This window comes from Coenobita brevimanus, chromosome 86 (genome assembly GCF_032717465.1).
Source record: "Coenobita brevimanus isolate Jiangsu-jjx chromosome 86, ASM3271746v2, whole genome shotgun sequence".
NCBI lineage: Eukaryota > Metazoa > Arthropoda > Malacostraca > Decapoda > Coenobitidae > Coenobita > Coenobita brevimanus.
Window position 1 is genome coordinate 28,054,904 of NC_137039.1, and position 16,222 is coordinate 28,071,125.

A 16,222-nucleotide genomic window follows, 5' to 3' on the forward strand; every position below is an offset into this window, starting at 1 on the left:
TGTCGACCCTTCTTTCAAATTGGTTTACTAATGTAACACTGATGGCCCACGATGGTAAATTATTCCAATTATTTGTTATTCGCAGAGGAAAAGAATTCATCCTGAGGTTTGTCATACCTCTCCTCTTGTCTACCTTCCATTCATGTCCTCTTGTAGTTGTTCTATCGCTTCTCATGGTAAAGAAGCTTCCACTACACTCCTCATCATATATACCCTTAATGATCTTAAAAGCCTCAATTAAATCACCTCTAGCTTTTCTATAAGCCAAAGTTAGCAATTCAAGTTTCCTTAATCTTTCCTCATAAAGTAGATCCTTAAATCCTGGTATTAGCCATGTTGCTCTTCTCTGTACTCTTTCTATCGATTCTCTGTGGATTCCAAACATGATTCCCGTATTCTAGATGTGGTCTTACCAGTGCCACATATAAATTTCTAAAATTTACGGGATCCAAAGCTGAAAAGGATCGTCGTATAAAACCCATAATCTTGTTAGCCTTATTGATTTTCGCTTTTATATGGTCTGAAAATTTCAGCTTATTGTCAATTACTCTTAATCTTTCTCCACTGTAGTTCTCCTTAGTTCATAATCACTCCTGTAGCCTATGTGTAATCCTCAATATTCGTGTTACCAATTCGCATTGACTTGCACTTACCTGGATGGAAGCTTAGTAGCCATTTCTCAGTCCATTGATGCATAATCATTAGGTCTTTCTGCAGGTTTTGACAATCCTGTGTTTGGGTCACTGATGAATTTTTACTTTACTCCTTCCGTCATAACAGGAAAATCCGTAGTTTAATATTCATCAAACATCCCCCTCCTCCCCTCGATGACATTTTGCTGTTGTCTCAAAAATTTTTATACAGAATTAAAAAAAAAAAAAAAAAAAGCCCGACACGAAAGTTTTTTTTTTTTTTTCTTAAGGAAAAATCGGGTGTACTTTCAGTACTGCAAATAATTATGGATCTGCAGAAATTAGTTCGTGAATATGAGTGTTGACTGAACTTTCAAAATATTTTAACCACAATTCTTAAGATTTATATAGCAAACTTTTCCCCGCCAGTTTGTCCGAGTTCCTATATTAATACGAATCGTAAAACTATAAAATAAATATCCTGCTATATCTTTAGTGATTAAGACCACAATTTTCTAAGGAATCTAGTTTTTTACTCAAAATTATTTAACTGTTGGTTTTTACAGCCGTCATTTACAAAGTTCGAGTCTCTCATATGACGTAACGGTCGCTGCTCCTGCTCGATTTTTCAAGCTGAGCAGCACAGAGCCAGCCGACGCCTTGTTCGTTGTACGTCAAGCAGAGTTTCATCATGAGGGAAATTGTGCATATCCAGACTGGCCAGTGTGGTAACCAGATCGGAACAAAGGTGCGTAAACATCTCCCCGTTGCTTTAGCGATACTATTTTCTATAATCATTGTTTTGTTGAGGGAGTTAAAGCATGAAATGTGTGGGGCCGGTGGTCGTCACACCCCACTGCGCGCGCTTCCACCGCGCCCAGTCCTTTGTCCTTATAATTAAGAATTATTCCAGGTCGTATTTGAGTTGTTGAATTAGGCAGTGTAAATGCTGTTGTACCAATGCTTATTTGATTCGGTTGGAGTATTTTTGTTTAGTGGTACTGAAGAGGACCTAGGCGTGAGAGCGAACGACCTGCTGCACCACAGCCGCCGCTTCCAGTTAGTCACTTTCCCTCCCTCGCAATTTTCCTTGTGATTGAACCGATTGGATTACTGTATGTAGCTGTTTAGAGGAGCTTAGGGGACAGGCATGGCCGAATGGATGATCAAATAAGTGTGTTGTATGTTACGCATGACAACCATGAGTACTGCAGTCTTATTAGTCATTCATGTCTGTACCCCCCACCCCACCTTCCTCCTTCCCCCTCCTCCTTCCCCGCATGACTCAGAAGGTAGGTAGTCACAAAGATGGAATGTTTGTCTGCAAGGTAATGTCTAGACAGTTGTGTGCTGTGCAGACTGAGGCATCTTTAATATGAATTGCTGAATATTTGGAATAAAAGGATAAATTTAGGGAATTACACCCAGCTGACAGACAAATGAATGTTCTTAACATTTTTAAACTAGCTTGATGTAATAACCCAGCATGACCTGATTTAATATAATGTAACAGACCTACTCCATAATTATTAATAAAATTAACTGAGATGGAGAAGTTGCTTAGAACTGCATAAACTGAATGGTGTGCATATTAGTTTTTCCAGTAGATGGTTGTAATTATAAAATACAACTAGAAGTGCCTTGTGTACTAGAAGTGCCCTGTATGAGCACAGTAATTTCTGTAGGCCTCAGGAAACTGTAATACATTCCTCTGGTCAAAACTAAGCATGCTAGTTGTTTGGCCCATCTGGAGTTTAGGATAGTTTGCAAATGCAGTAAACTCTTAATTATCTGGTGTAATTCAGCCAAGCCCTGCGCCAGGTAAAGCAGAGTTTCGGATATTTCATAGCACCCCCCATCGGCACATTATCTAGCATTGAGCTGGGTATTGCATTACTATCCATCTCTAACCTTTGTCATATAAACTTTCAGATGAGTAAATGGTGAAAATGAAGCCTAAAATACAATAAAATAATGATACAGTACAGTAATACAGCGCTGGTTGGCTACCGTTTATGAGCCAGTTGATACACCTTGATGCTGGTTATTGCATGGAACTGCTGGTTACTTCTTGTTTTGGCGCCGGATGTTGCATTTGGCCAGATGATTTGACAATGGATGATTGAGAGTTTACTTGCTGAAATAGCCATTATTAAAGTTTGTAGAGTCAAACAACCACAGTTTCTGGTGTTCAATGTTCATTTTAATTGTTTTTTATTTTGAATCTTAATATGGGTTGGAAATAACTTTATTTTAAAGTACAAAACTGTCCCCACTCCATCTAACAATATCACCTTTCGTATCATCTGCAGTAGCAGCTGCTTCAGAGTCCACTCTCTACCATCAACATTCACCAGGCTCAGACCTCCACCTAACATTCTTGCATTCACCTCCCTTACAACACCATCCATATAAATAGTAAACAACCAAGGTGACATCACACATCCCTGCTGCAGGGGGAAACCAATCACTCACGGTATTACCCACTCGTACATACGCTCTACTATTCACATAAAAACTTTTCACCCCTTTTAGTAACCTACCATCAAGTCCATACAATCTTAAAACAGTCCACAAAGCCTCCCTATCAATTCTATCATACATTCATTCATTCATTCATTGCCAGACGCCATGTATCCCAGACAGGGTGGCCAAGGGCTTAGAGTTAGTTGTTTTACAGGGAGGGGCACTAATCCTCCACCAACCCCACTTGACGTAGGGATGCCAACAGCAACTGGTGTTCCCAGGCGGTCACCCATCCAAGTACTAACCAGACCCAACGTTGCTTAGGGTCTGGTTAGTACTTGGATGGGTGACCGCCTGGGAACACCAGTTGCTGTTGGCATCCCTACGTCAAGTGGGGTTGGTGGAGGATTAGTGCCCCTCCCTGTAAAACAACTAACTCTAAGCCCTTGGCCACCCTACGCTTTCTTTAAATCCATGAATGCCCAAAACACATCCTTGCTTTTCTCTCAATACTTTTCACACGTTGCTTGCAACGTTGGGTCTGGTTAGTACTTGGATGGGTGACCGCCGGGGAACACCAGATGCTGTTGGCATCCCTACGTGTCAAGTGGGGTTGGTGGAGGATTAGTGCCCCTCCCTGTAAAACATTTAACTCTAAGCCCTTGGCCACCCCGTTTGGGATACATGGCGTCTGGCAATGAATTCCATTTATAAAGGCTCCAACCTGTTTGCATGCATAGGCCTTTGCCACCTTATGGCTGCTCTCCAAGCTGTTTGATGTTTAGTAGTGTCTTTATTCAATCCCTTAGCCTTGAGGTCACTTATGTCCATCCCTGGTCTTTTTTGGTCTGCCTCTTGCAGCTCTACCCTCAGCATTCACGCCTCTCACCCTTTGCACCCATTTATCATCCTCCATCCTTTCCACATGCCCAGATCATCTGTCTGCCCATTTTCATCACAGCATAAAGTACTTTTAAATCCTCTTCCTCCTCAATTCTTCCTTCATGGTCTCTTCCCTCCCCCCCCTCCCCCCACAGCCTATCATTCAAGGACATACTATACACATCCATCTAATTATCACTGTTTCAGCCCATTAATAGTATTCTGTTCTCTTACTGCCCTGGTTGCTACTGTGTAGCCTGTCAGTACAAATATTGATCAGTTGTTCAGAATATTGAAAATACTGAAGTAAAATTTCAGCATAAACTAACCTCATCTAGAAGCCTGGGTATTCTGTTGCCCTAATGATTTGGAAATTATTAAAATTCATCTTTTAACGCTATAGTGCTGTGATTGGTTGAGGCCAGACCATTGTGAGCTACAGTTGAAACATTCGCATTTCATTTTTTTTTTTTTTTTTCATTGCCAGACGCCATGTATCCCAAACGGGGTGGCCAAAGGCTCAGAGTTAATTGTTTTACAGGGAGGGGCACTAATCCTCCACCAACCCCACTTGACACGTAGGGAGAACGTCATGCCAACAGCATCTGGTGTTCCCAGGCGGTCACCCATCCAAGTACTAACCAGACCCAACATTGCTTAATAATGGTATATTGAACAATTTGTAGGTGATTCCCATAAAATTATAGATTGTATGCTATCATCAACCCCTAGGAGTCCAGTTTTACGGTCCATCCATCCATCAACCAACCCTACATTTCCCCATGAGTAGCATAGGAGCCCGGGGCTATGCATGTTGGTCCTGACATTCAAGATGAGAGTGACCAGCCACACTCATCCCCGAGTGGCATTACGTGAGCAAAAACCACAACCATCCCTTGGGTATAAACCTCCAATGGCTCAGTCCAATTGGAGCGCCACAATTACCCACTAAACCACAGACGTCATAATTTGGTTATATGGTTACCACCCAGCATGGTAAATGGTTTCCTGGTGTACAGGAAACCATTCGACTTGTCACTCAGTGTAGAGTCACTCGTAGGCAGAAGGAACATGAAAGATTGAAGGAAAGAAAGAGGAGAAGGAGTGTAAAGTCACCCGTAGGCAGAAGAAAGAGGAAAGAATGAAGTGAAGAAAGGCAGAAGAGGGAGGAGGGGAAAGGGCAGACACCTGAGAGCAGCACTACATTGCGTGTGTGGATGGTGAGCGCCCCCACCTACCGTACTACGAAAGTATAAAAATTTCCTGGTCAGAAAGATGGCTAAATTTATGAGATATTGCATTTAAGGGTTAACCCCTTGCCCATCTCCAACCCCTAAAAAGTGGGGGGAGAGGCCGTGTGCCATTTCATTGTCATTGCTGTTTGATGGGCAAGCAGCATTAGCACATACTGACTACAGAACAGGCAAACTTTTCACAGTTGGGATGCGTTGCTGGAAATTCAAATGGATAACAGTTGTTGATATACCAAACACTGTAACATGGTGCAATGGAGATGTTTCTAGAAATAGTCAGCCACACATAAGTGTGCTATGTGTGTATTTTTTCCACCACCATATGTACAGATATATATATAAACCTCCGGGAAACGTTAATAAAGGGGGGCTAGAAATTATCTCCATTACGAAAGTTGGTGAAAAGCTGAATACAGTACCGTAGTTTGGTGGTGGTAGGAATGCTTGTTTATTTGAAGAGGTTATTTGAGTGAAATTGTGGATAGTGGTAGTCATGGAACTGGAAGCCTGATAACCTAGTGGTTAGAATGCCCTAGTCTGATTCATAGATTTAACCCCTTAAGGGAAGAATTCTGGTTATCAACTTTTAAATTTACTGGTGTATAGTAGCCAAGCCTCAGGTTCTTATGCCTGAAAGGGGTTAGTATGTAGTTGGCTACTAGTTGTTACCATTATTTAGCAGTGAAAAGTATTGTGTTATTTACATTTCAGTTTTGGGAGATAATCAGTGATGAGCATGGGATCCAGCCAACTGGGGAGTACACATCTGGGGTGGATAAGGACTTGATGGACCTGCAACTAGAACGCATTAATGTGTACTACAATGAGGGTAACCAGGGCAAGTACGTACCCCGTGCCATCCTGGTGGACCTGGAGCCAGGCACCATGGACAGCGTTAGGGCAGGACCTCATGGACAACTCTTCAAGCCAGACAGCTTTGTCTTTGGTAAGTGTTCAGCAGATTGTAGTCCCCACCCCTGTGTGTGTGGGGGGGGGGGATGTTAACCAGTTATACATTGCATTGCAAATGATCTTATATCTGTTAAAAGGGTTAGAAAGCCTCAATAACCCACTGAGTATGTTTTTACCTCCAGATATTAAGGTGTATCAGTACAAACACTGCAGTTTTGATATTAAGGACAGCAGTATAGTAAGAAAAAAAAAGTCCCCCCCCCCCCTCTTGTGCTAAGTGGTATACAAGCGAGCTTGGAACACAGATACTGGGTGGTGAGGCTGTTAATTTTATAAATTTCAGGGAGCAGCTGAATGGTTTGAGCTGGAATGTGCTGTAAGTTTTAGGGAGCAGTTGAATAGAATAAATTATTCTAATTTGTATGTTTCAGATAGTAGTTGAATGGTTTGAATTGGAATGTGCAGTTTTATATAACTTTCTGGGAGCTCTTGAATGGTTTGAACAGGGCTTCAGTGGACTGGGAGTGACATGAGTAGGCCAAAATGGATGTGGAGGGTCTGAATGATTTGGTGGCAATTGGGCAACAGTCAGCTGGTTGACAGGATAACTTGGCGACAGTCAGCAGGGTGAAAGGATAACTTGGCGACAGTCTACTGGGTGAAAGGATAACTGGATAACCAGATTACTGAACGACACCAGACAAACAACTCAGACAGTTTCGTGGGTGGCGTTTGGCAACAATTGTCAACGGACAGTAGTAGGTCATACACTGTTGTCGTTCTGCAGTACTGCTACAGACGCTACTCTGAAGCCGAATGTTGGCTGAATTCGTAACCTCACAAAGAAACAAAGATAAACTTGTTCATCAAGGATTTTCTTATAAAAGGGATAGGCTGTGGGACAGCCAGCAGCACATCCAGCTACACTTATCCGCGAGGAACTTGAGAGCATATCTGATGCTGCAATAGCAGATTTACCTGAGCATCAGTCCCTTCACGGACAATGTTTTTCGCATAATGTGTTTTTAACTGAAGAGAGTGGGGTAACCAATTTTTTTCCATAATTTAGATCGCGCGCAATAGTCACTTTACACTCGAATTTACTGTTAATCAGTATTATCAAACTATTATTGAATGTCATTTTAAATACATAATACCAGCATATGTTAATTTCAACCTAACTTATCATTTATGTTGTGTGTTGTATAATTCACAATTTATATATAAAAAAAAGTCTTGCCCAGTTGTCATGTCTAATTAGCAGTCACCCAGTTTACTGTCCCCTAGTTAACCTGTTGCCAGTTGACTGTCGCCTAGTTGTCGTGTCTCCCAGTTACCCCTGAACTGTTTGAATGACCCAGCTAGATTCAGTGGACCTGAATAGCGTTAAATGGACTTGCTTGGATGTAAACAGGCTGGGATTGACCTGATTAGACCTACCTATGCCATCCTTTATTGCCCCAGCATAAGCATTGGTGTTCGGTGTTAGGCTACTTAGTTGACCTGTAATTCAAGGAGTAACCAGCTGCTTGCACTGAATAGTGTTTTATTATCAATAACCCCATCAGCTTGTATTTCAAGCCTTGTGGGTGAAATCTCTGTAGTACCCTAACTCAACCACTGGGCTTTATATGTGTTAGGGTGAAAAGTGGCTGGAAGAAGTTCAGGGAGCTGTTTCCTCTCCTAACATTGAGAGGGCTCTCCCTATGTGCTAAGGGATCTTTGTATGCAGCATGTGTCAGGAGTGTAATACTTTATGGAAGCGAGACCTGGGCAGTAAAGGAAGAGGATGTTCGCAGGCTCAAACGTACAGAAATGACAATGGTTAGGTGATGCTCATTGCGTCCCTGCATGCAAGGCCTGGAGAGGCTGGGTTTACATTGGAAGAGTTAAGAGGTAGGGTGGGACTGGAGTGTATTGGTGTTGTGATGAGGAGAGGTAGATTGAGGTGGTTTGGACATGTGGAAAGGATGGGGGATGATAATTGGGTGCAGAAGTTAGAAGCGTTAATATTGGGGGTCAGGTTGTGAGGGGTAGAACAAAAATGACACCGGACGAGGTTATTAAGTGTGACCTCAGGGTTAAGGGACTGAACAAGGAGGCTGCCATAGATCAAGCAGCATGGAGAGCAGCCATTAGGTGACCAAGGCCAATGCATGCAAGCATGGTGGAGCCTTCAAAAACAAAAACGATGTGTGTGTGTGTGAGGTACATTATATATATATATATATATATATATATATATATATATATATATATATATACACACACACACACACACACACACACACACACACACACACACACACACACACACACAGTAATCCCTGTACTGTACTATCCGGACGCCCACTTACCGATCATTTTGGTCCTGGCATTCAATGTTCCCAAAATTGCCCAAAAGTGTGTCCGGGCATCTCGAAATGATCAGATCTTGAATTTGGCTCTCTTGTATTTTGTTTTTCTCATGGAAGGAACAATAATTGCAGGCTAGCAGCCTTTGGTTCCTTCTTCCTCGCATTTAAAAAAAAAAAAAAAAAAAAAAAAAAAAAAAAAAAAAAAAGCGGAGAAGGGTAGAGAGCAAGAGGGGAGCCAGGAGGGGGGGAGAAGCGAGGCTGTGGGCGGGATTCTCCTCCTTCTGTCACGAGACAGACAGGCACTTTTACCTTACATTTATGCATGGCTTGCAATCTGTTAGATGCTGAGTGGCCATGCAGAAACACAGCTCGTGGTGACCGGGGGACTTTGGACGTTTGGTAGAAAGGTAGATTTCCGATGTCACCAAACATGTACTTGTGGCTTGTGGTCTGTGTTACAATCTCAGGGGCAGTTAGGAAAGATTTAGCCTGGTGGCCATGCGACTTTGGGCTTGGATGGGGATACGTACGGATGTTTTGACATTGGTTGTGGGTTACAGTCATATTACTCGGGTGCTGAACTTGGGAGTGATCATACCAGTGCATGACATTGACCATTCAGTACGGGGATGGACGGATATTTTAGCTTTGGTTGTGGGTTATGGCCTACTTCCTGCTCACGATTCAAGCCCAGTGGCCATGATACCGAATGTTTGAACATATTGGCCAGCCAGCTGAAGTTCTTGGGGACTTTTACATCTGGATAATAGTAAGTAAATTCGGATAATGGATTAATAGAGCCAAGGTGCAGCGTCAGGATATACATTTGGATAAATGAGGGGCTACTGTATTTATAATTTGGTTTATAATGAATAGTGGTATGTCTGGAAGTTTGTCATGCACAGAATATTTGTTTATTTACTTCAGGGGGATAAATAGAAATCAAGGATTTTAGTACTGATTGTACTGTACAAAGACTGTTGCATGAGAAGAGATACATTAGTCATGAAAGAGGGTAGAAAGCCCCACTGAGTTATTATGTACAGTACCTCAAAAAAGTATCAGAACAACTATGTGGGAAACAAACTGAAAAACCAACGATGTGATCTGAAACACGCCTGAGGTGAACATATGATTTCAAAACTATCTACCCCTAAGTACGGATACTTTCTTGAGGCACTGTACCTGCATTGAAGTTGAAGAAAATGCATATGTGGCATTTGAGATTAAAAGTAGGTGGCAGCATTGAAGATAGGATTTGATTATGAATGTTTGAGGATGTATGGTGAATGATGGAGTGTTATAACGAACTGTTGAATGGATGAACGACTTCCTTCAAAGGATACTGTTGATTTGTTTCTAGTTGTGGATCCTACTAAATGATCATGATTTTTCAGGTCAGAGTGGTGCTGGCAATAACTGGGCCAAGGGACATTATACTGAAGGAGCAGAATTGGTTGACTCTGTCTTGGATGTGATTCGCAAGGAGGCTGAGAAGTGTGACTGTCTACAGGGATTTCAGTTAACCCACTCCCTGGGAGGTGGCACTGGCTCTGGCATGGGTACACTTCTAGTATCCAAGATCCGTGAAGAATTCCCGGATAGGATTATGGTTACCTTCTCAGTTGTACCATCTCCAAAGGTAACAAGTATAGATACCTTTTTATTTGCTTATACAGTACAGTACTGTACTCTACATATGTTCATAATGGCAGGATGTAGATTCTGCATAGTGCTCGAATTAAAAAATTGTTCAGGTTGTTGAATAACCCTTGTCTGTCTGTCCAAGCAGACCAGTCAACCACAGACAGGCTACCCTGCAGGGCAGTTTTGTGTAGTAAACAGATAAAGAAGAATGTAGAGGTTTGGTCCAGGATGGATGCTGCATTTGTCTCATCCCAGTTAACAGGGGCACCATAGTAGTCTCTACATCACCTCCATTGTTTGTATGGTTACCATAATCCTCTACAAGGTGTTAAGGGCTTGTGACTTTCAGAATATGAGTTATGAATTGAAAGATCAATAGAAATACTTCCCAGTCTGGTTATTTCTCCCACATATGTATAGGTTGTAGCCTTAGTTTTGCTACTAAATTTTCTCTAGGTTATTTTGGATCTTTTTAATTTCACAAACAGTAGATATAATCTTTCTTTAAACCTGTAAATTGATGAGAAAGGCACTAGAATATTTTATATTTTCATGATTACTATTGTGGTAGATGGTGGTGACCATCATCCACTCACTTGATATAGTGCTGCCTACTTTCTTCACTTATCATTCATTTTCTGTGTCTGCCCACCTGTCTTCCTATTTCCATCTTCTTTCTTGTCGCTTTTTATTACTCGTCTTTCCTCTTCAGGTGGCCTTACAATGAGAGATGAGCCTAAGAGTTTCCTGTAAGCTAGGAAGCCTATACTGCGCTGGGTGGTAACCATATAACCAACTCACACGTGTTCCCTACTTGTCAACAAGTGGGTTGGCAGTGTTAGTGTCCCTCCCTGTAAAACCACAAACTCAAACGGCCACCCTTTACAGGATTATGATGTCTGACTATAGGTAGGTTAAATGCTTCATGCCATCTTCTCCATCTGGACTTTGTTGTTTAGTTCATCTGTCATGCCATATGAACTTATGTGGTTGAGTATACTGCTGTTAATATGTAAAGTATCATTAACCCCTGTGGGTCTGATTATTTCTGAGATAGTTTACTTCTCTGGAACCTTTGATTTATAGCCAGTGTAAATTATACCTCATGAGTCTTGCAGCTTTGCCTATGCTGACTTTCATTGTGCCTCATATGAGTTGTAATGCTAGGCAAGGGTTAAGAGATAGCCCCAAGTCAGCAGAAATTATGGTAGTAGTAGTTGTTCCCTAGGCAGTCTGGCCGAACAGCCCTGAGTCCCTTAGGAAGGCCATGGCTGAGACCAGGCTTTCCCACAGAGCTCTCAAAGAGTGTATGTTGTGTTGTTGGTGTAGGTGATTGTTTGCAATGCAGTCTTCCATAATGTGCTTGATAGTATGAGGTGCTGTGTTGCATCCTTGACAGGCATCAGTGATGGAGTCATCCAGCCTCTTCTGGTAGCCTAAGAGGGCTGGATGGTGCCCACATCTCAGTCTGGCCAGGTGGACCCTGTCCTCACGAGGGAGATAGGATTTAGAAGGGTGGATGTCACGAGGCTGTGTGTTGTCTTTAAGTGACTGAAATGAATGTCGGGGTTAGTGGCTTAGAGGGTATGTTTTGACCCTGAAACAAAAACAATTAATATTTTGAGGTTCCTGCTATGTATAGGTCACGTTGCCTTGGCAGCAGCCGCTTGTACATGTATGAGGGGTCCCCAGGTCGGCAAATTCAGTGTTTGTTTCGTTGTATAAGAAGGTGTATTTTGGCTACGGGTTTTAATGTACACCCTCCCCCAAAAAATATCGGCCCCTTTGGGTACAATGGTTGTAAAAGTGAGCACCTACCGCAGACACACAGGAGTCTATAAACATGGTGCCTCAAAACATATACCACCCAGTAAGTGAATCTTTTTGCACTTTTGAGTTCTCAGTGGGGGTGCTCGCCATCCACTCGATGTAGTGCTGCTCTTGGGTGACTGCGCTTTTCCTCCCTTCCTTCCTTCCTCTTTGTCTTTACTTCATTCATTCATTCTGCCTATTGGTGACTACTCTACCTCTTCTGTCTTTCTTTTCTTCATTCTTCCTCTTCCTTCTGCGTATGGGTGACTACACTGAGTGGCAAGCCAAATGGTTTTCTGTACACCAGAAACCATTTATTATGCTGGATGGTAACCATATAACCAAATTATGGTGCCTGATGGTTTAATGGGCAAGTAAGGCACTCCAATCAGATTGAGCCTGTGCAGGTTTCTGTCAAAGGAGTGGTTGGGGTTTATTACTCACGTAATGCCACTCAGGGACAGTGATGAGTGAGGCTGGTCACTCTCATCTCAAATGTGAGGACCAACTTGCCTATCCCCAGGATCCTATGCTTCTCATGGGGAAACAGGATTAGATGGTGATGACCAAAGATAATATTTGCACTTATGATTACGGGATACCCGATATATCACAGTGCTTCATCCGTGTTTCAGAATGATACATGCTGTAAGAGTGCCGATACTTGTTTGGGAGGATGTGGTAGGAGGGGTGCTTACCATCCACTCACTCGATGTAGTGCTGCTCTCGGGTGCCTGCCCTTTCCTCTCTTCCTCTTCTATCTTTCTTCATTCTTTTCTCTTCCATCTGTCCACGAGTGACTCTACACTGAGTGACAAGCCAAATGGTGTCCTGTACACTAGGAAACCATTTACTATGCTGGTTGGTAACCATATAACCAAATTATGGCACCTGGTGGTTAGGGAAATTAAGGCGCTCCTATCCGATTGAACTGGTGCAGATTTATATCCAAGGGGTGGTTGGGGTTTTATTGCTCATATAATGCCCACAGGGATGAGTGAGGCTAGTCACTCATCTTAAATGTCAGGACCAACTTGCCTAGCCCTGGGTTGCTACACTTCTCATGGGGCAACACTGGCTTACATGATGAATGAATGAATGTACATACCAATTAGAAGTTCCTGGGCTGTTTGGATGGTCATTTTACCTTGGCAGTGGAGCTAAGCTGAGAGGGGTGGTGCATCATTTTGTGATGTTGCCGCTAAGCACTTTCTTCATGGTTGCATTCTAATGCACTTTTGATTGCTTTATCACTTTTACTTACATGTTATAAAATGGTTGCTCTGTTTGGCTGCAATTAATATTTAGTGAAACAGTAGTACTGAGGTGTACAGCTTCGGCTTGCTGGGGGCCTAGTGGTTTCAAGGTGGGAGAGCAGAAGTCACTGCCCATCGGTTTATGATGTTTACGATTCTTCTGACTCCTAAAAGGATGGGAGAATCAAGACAAATATACAAGGTTCAGTGCCTTAGTGGCACATCAGCCACCATGTGTATCTAAGGTTGACCCTCAGTTGGTTAATAATAGGTTGGTGTAAAGTGTGTAAGAAATGAAGTGTTATATACCTGTACCGAATGTGTGTAGCTATGTTTGATATAACTGCTTAATACACAATGTTTTGTTCTATATTGCAGGTTTCTGACACAGTGGTGGAGCCATACAATGCTACCCTCTCCATTCATCAGCTGGTTGAGAACACAGATGAAACCTACTGTATTGACAATGAAGCTTTGTATGACATCTGCTTCAGAACCCTGAAGCTGCAGAACCCAACTTACGGGGACCTTAACCATCTTGTTTCCCTCACGATGTCAGGTGTCACTACTTGCCTTCGCTTCCCAGGCCAACTGAATGCTGACCTGAGGAAGTTGGCAGTAAACATGGTTCCCTTCCCTCGACTGCACTTTTTCATGCCTGGATTTGCTCCTCTGACTGCACGAGGATCTCAGCAGTATCGTGCCCTTACTGTGCCTGAGCTCACCCAGCAGATGTTTGATGCTAAGAACATGATGGCTGCATGTGACCCTCGACATGGCCGTTATCTCACTGTTGCCGCAATCTTCCGTGGTCGCATGTCCATGAGGGAGGTCGATGATCAGATGTACAATATCCAAAATAAGAATTCTTCATTCTTTGTGGAATGGATTCCTAATAATGTTAAAACTGCAGTGTGTGATATTCCCCCTCGGGGTTTGAAAATGGCATCCACCTTTATTGGTAACTCAACAGCTATTCAAGAACTGTTCAAACGAGTTAGTGAACAGTTCACTGCTATGTTTAGGCGCAAGGCTTTTCTCCATTGGTACACTGGAGAGGGCATGGATGAGATGGAGTTCACAGAAGCAGAGTCAAACATGAATGATCTGGTATCAGAGTATCAGCAGTACCAGGAGGCCACTGCTGATGATGAAGCAGAGTTTGAGGAAGAGGGTGGGGAGGTTGAGGGTGAATATGATTAAGTTTTGGTCCCTGGCACTGGTGGCGTGTTTGCCGTCTTTCAGTATTAATTTTTAGGATTACAAAATGAAAGTACTTTTCATTTCTACTTCAGTTAACTACCATGTAGTTTCTCTCTCACATTCCTGGGTTATTTCTAATTTTTTACCTGTATTAAGCTACTTTATTATAACTTTCATTAAAAGGCTAATTTCACATTGTTTTTGTTAACCTGCAGCATAACATTTTTGTAGATACGGTATATGTTTTTTCTTAACCTGCAATAAACCATTTTCATATTCCATCCATCCATCATCTAATCCTACTTTGCCCCATGAGGAGTGTAGGAGCCTGGGGCTAGGAAAGTTGGTCCTGGCATTTAAGATAAGTGACCAGCCTCACTCATCCCTGAGTGGCATTATGTGAGCAATAAACCCCAACCATCCCTTGGATATAAACCTTCACCGGCTCAATCCCATTGTAGCACCTTTATTACCCACTGTATCACCAGGAGCCAAAATTTGGTTATATGGTTACCACCCAGCATAGTAAATGGTTTCCTGATGTATAGGAAGCCATTTGGCTTGTCACTCAGTGTAGAGTCACCTACAGGCAGAAGGAAGAGGAAAGAAAGGAGGATGGAGGAGAGGAAAGGGCAGACACCCGAAAGCAGCACTACATCGAGTGGATGGTGAGCGCCCCCACCTACCACAATTTAATAATAAGGAAGCTTACTATGATGGACTGAAAAGGTAAGTGATGTTTGATGAAAATTAAGGATATTTGGTGAAGTATATTAAGCAATAGCAGTCTCATCAGCCTGTCCTCTGCCATTTGGCAGACCTCCATGCAGCTCATCTTTCATATCCCTCCATTTCATCCTCAATCTCATTTCTATCTGTGTGGCCAGCCCATCTCGTTCCTTCTCTTGACCCAGTTACAGTATCTTTAACACCAGTGCCCCTTAACTTCTATGTCTGCGTCTGTAACTCCACTTGCTTCTCAGTTAATTTCCCCTTGGGGGGCGCGGTAGCGCGCTGGACTTGTGATCGGGGGGATTGCAAGTTCGAGCCTCGCCCGGGATGCCGTGCTGGGAGGGGTAGCTCCCTCCTGTAACCCTAGCGGGGCTATATAGTCCAATACAGGGCTTAGCTCGGGGGAACTCCATTTCTCCCATTTTTTTCAGTTAATTTCCACTTCTCTTACTCGTCTTCCAACTAGAAAAACACACTTGTTAATTTTGTGTTCTGTAGAAGTGTATACCGGTGAGTTAAGTTGATGGGAGGAGACCGAGGGTGGTGGATGTTTACAAGGTATACATTGTCCGCAGCAATCATATAACTAAACCGATACCACACCACTGCCCATTTCAATTGTCTCCTGTTTCACCGTTTGTGCTTTGCCCTACCGTCCTCCCAGTTACATCCCCTATAACTTACCCTTTTTGATGGAGGAATGGATTGGTGATCGCGCGGTTTATGAGAGGGAAGAGGGTATTGAGATGCAGGGAAGGTAATCAAATGGCAGAGGATAGGGCGACGTGGGGGCGATTTGTTTGTGTCCATCCCTCGCGGTATTGAGGCCATCTGACAGTAGATAGAGATAATTACATCGGGCAAACATTAGGTATCATGAAGATTCCCACTTTGTCTTAGAAGGCCATTTTCTTCATTTACGCTGTATCTCTGAGCCCTTCTTGTTTTAAACACGCCCGTATTATCGTTGATTAAGCAGCTTTATTTTGTACTTAATCTACTCTCCTTTGTTTTAAGTACGTCATTGTAATATTGTATAGATAACGTACAAAACCTTGTTAACCAGCCAC

At 42.7% G+C, this 16,222-nt stretch overlaps 1 protein-coding gene across 1 annotated transcript; it reads left to right on the forward strand.

Moving 5' to 3' along the window:
• The first annotated feature begins 1,279 nt into the window (after positions 1-1,279).
• On the forward strand, positions 1,280-14,613 carry LOC145410801 (tubulin beta-2 chain). The gene is made up of 4 exons (XM_080280915.1): positions 1,280-1,380; positions 5,945-6,179; positions 9,900-10,144; positions 13,596-14,613. The coding sequence occupies exons 1-4, from the start codon at positions 1,324-1,326 to the stop codon at positions 14,418-14,420; spliced, it is 1,362 nt and encodes a 453-aa protein (XP_080137041.1). The 5' UTR covers positions 1,280-1,323; the 3' UTR covers positions 14,421-14,613.
• The last annotated feature ends 1,609 nt before the right edge of the window (positions 14,614-16,222 follow it).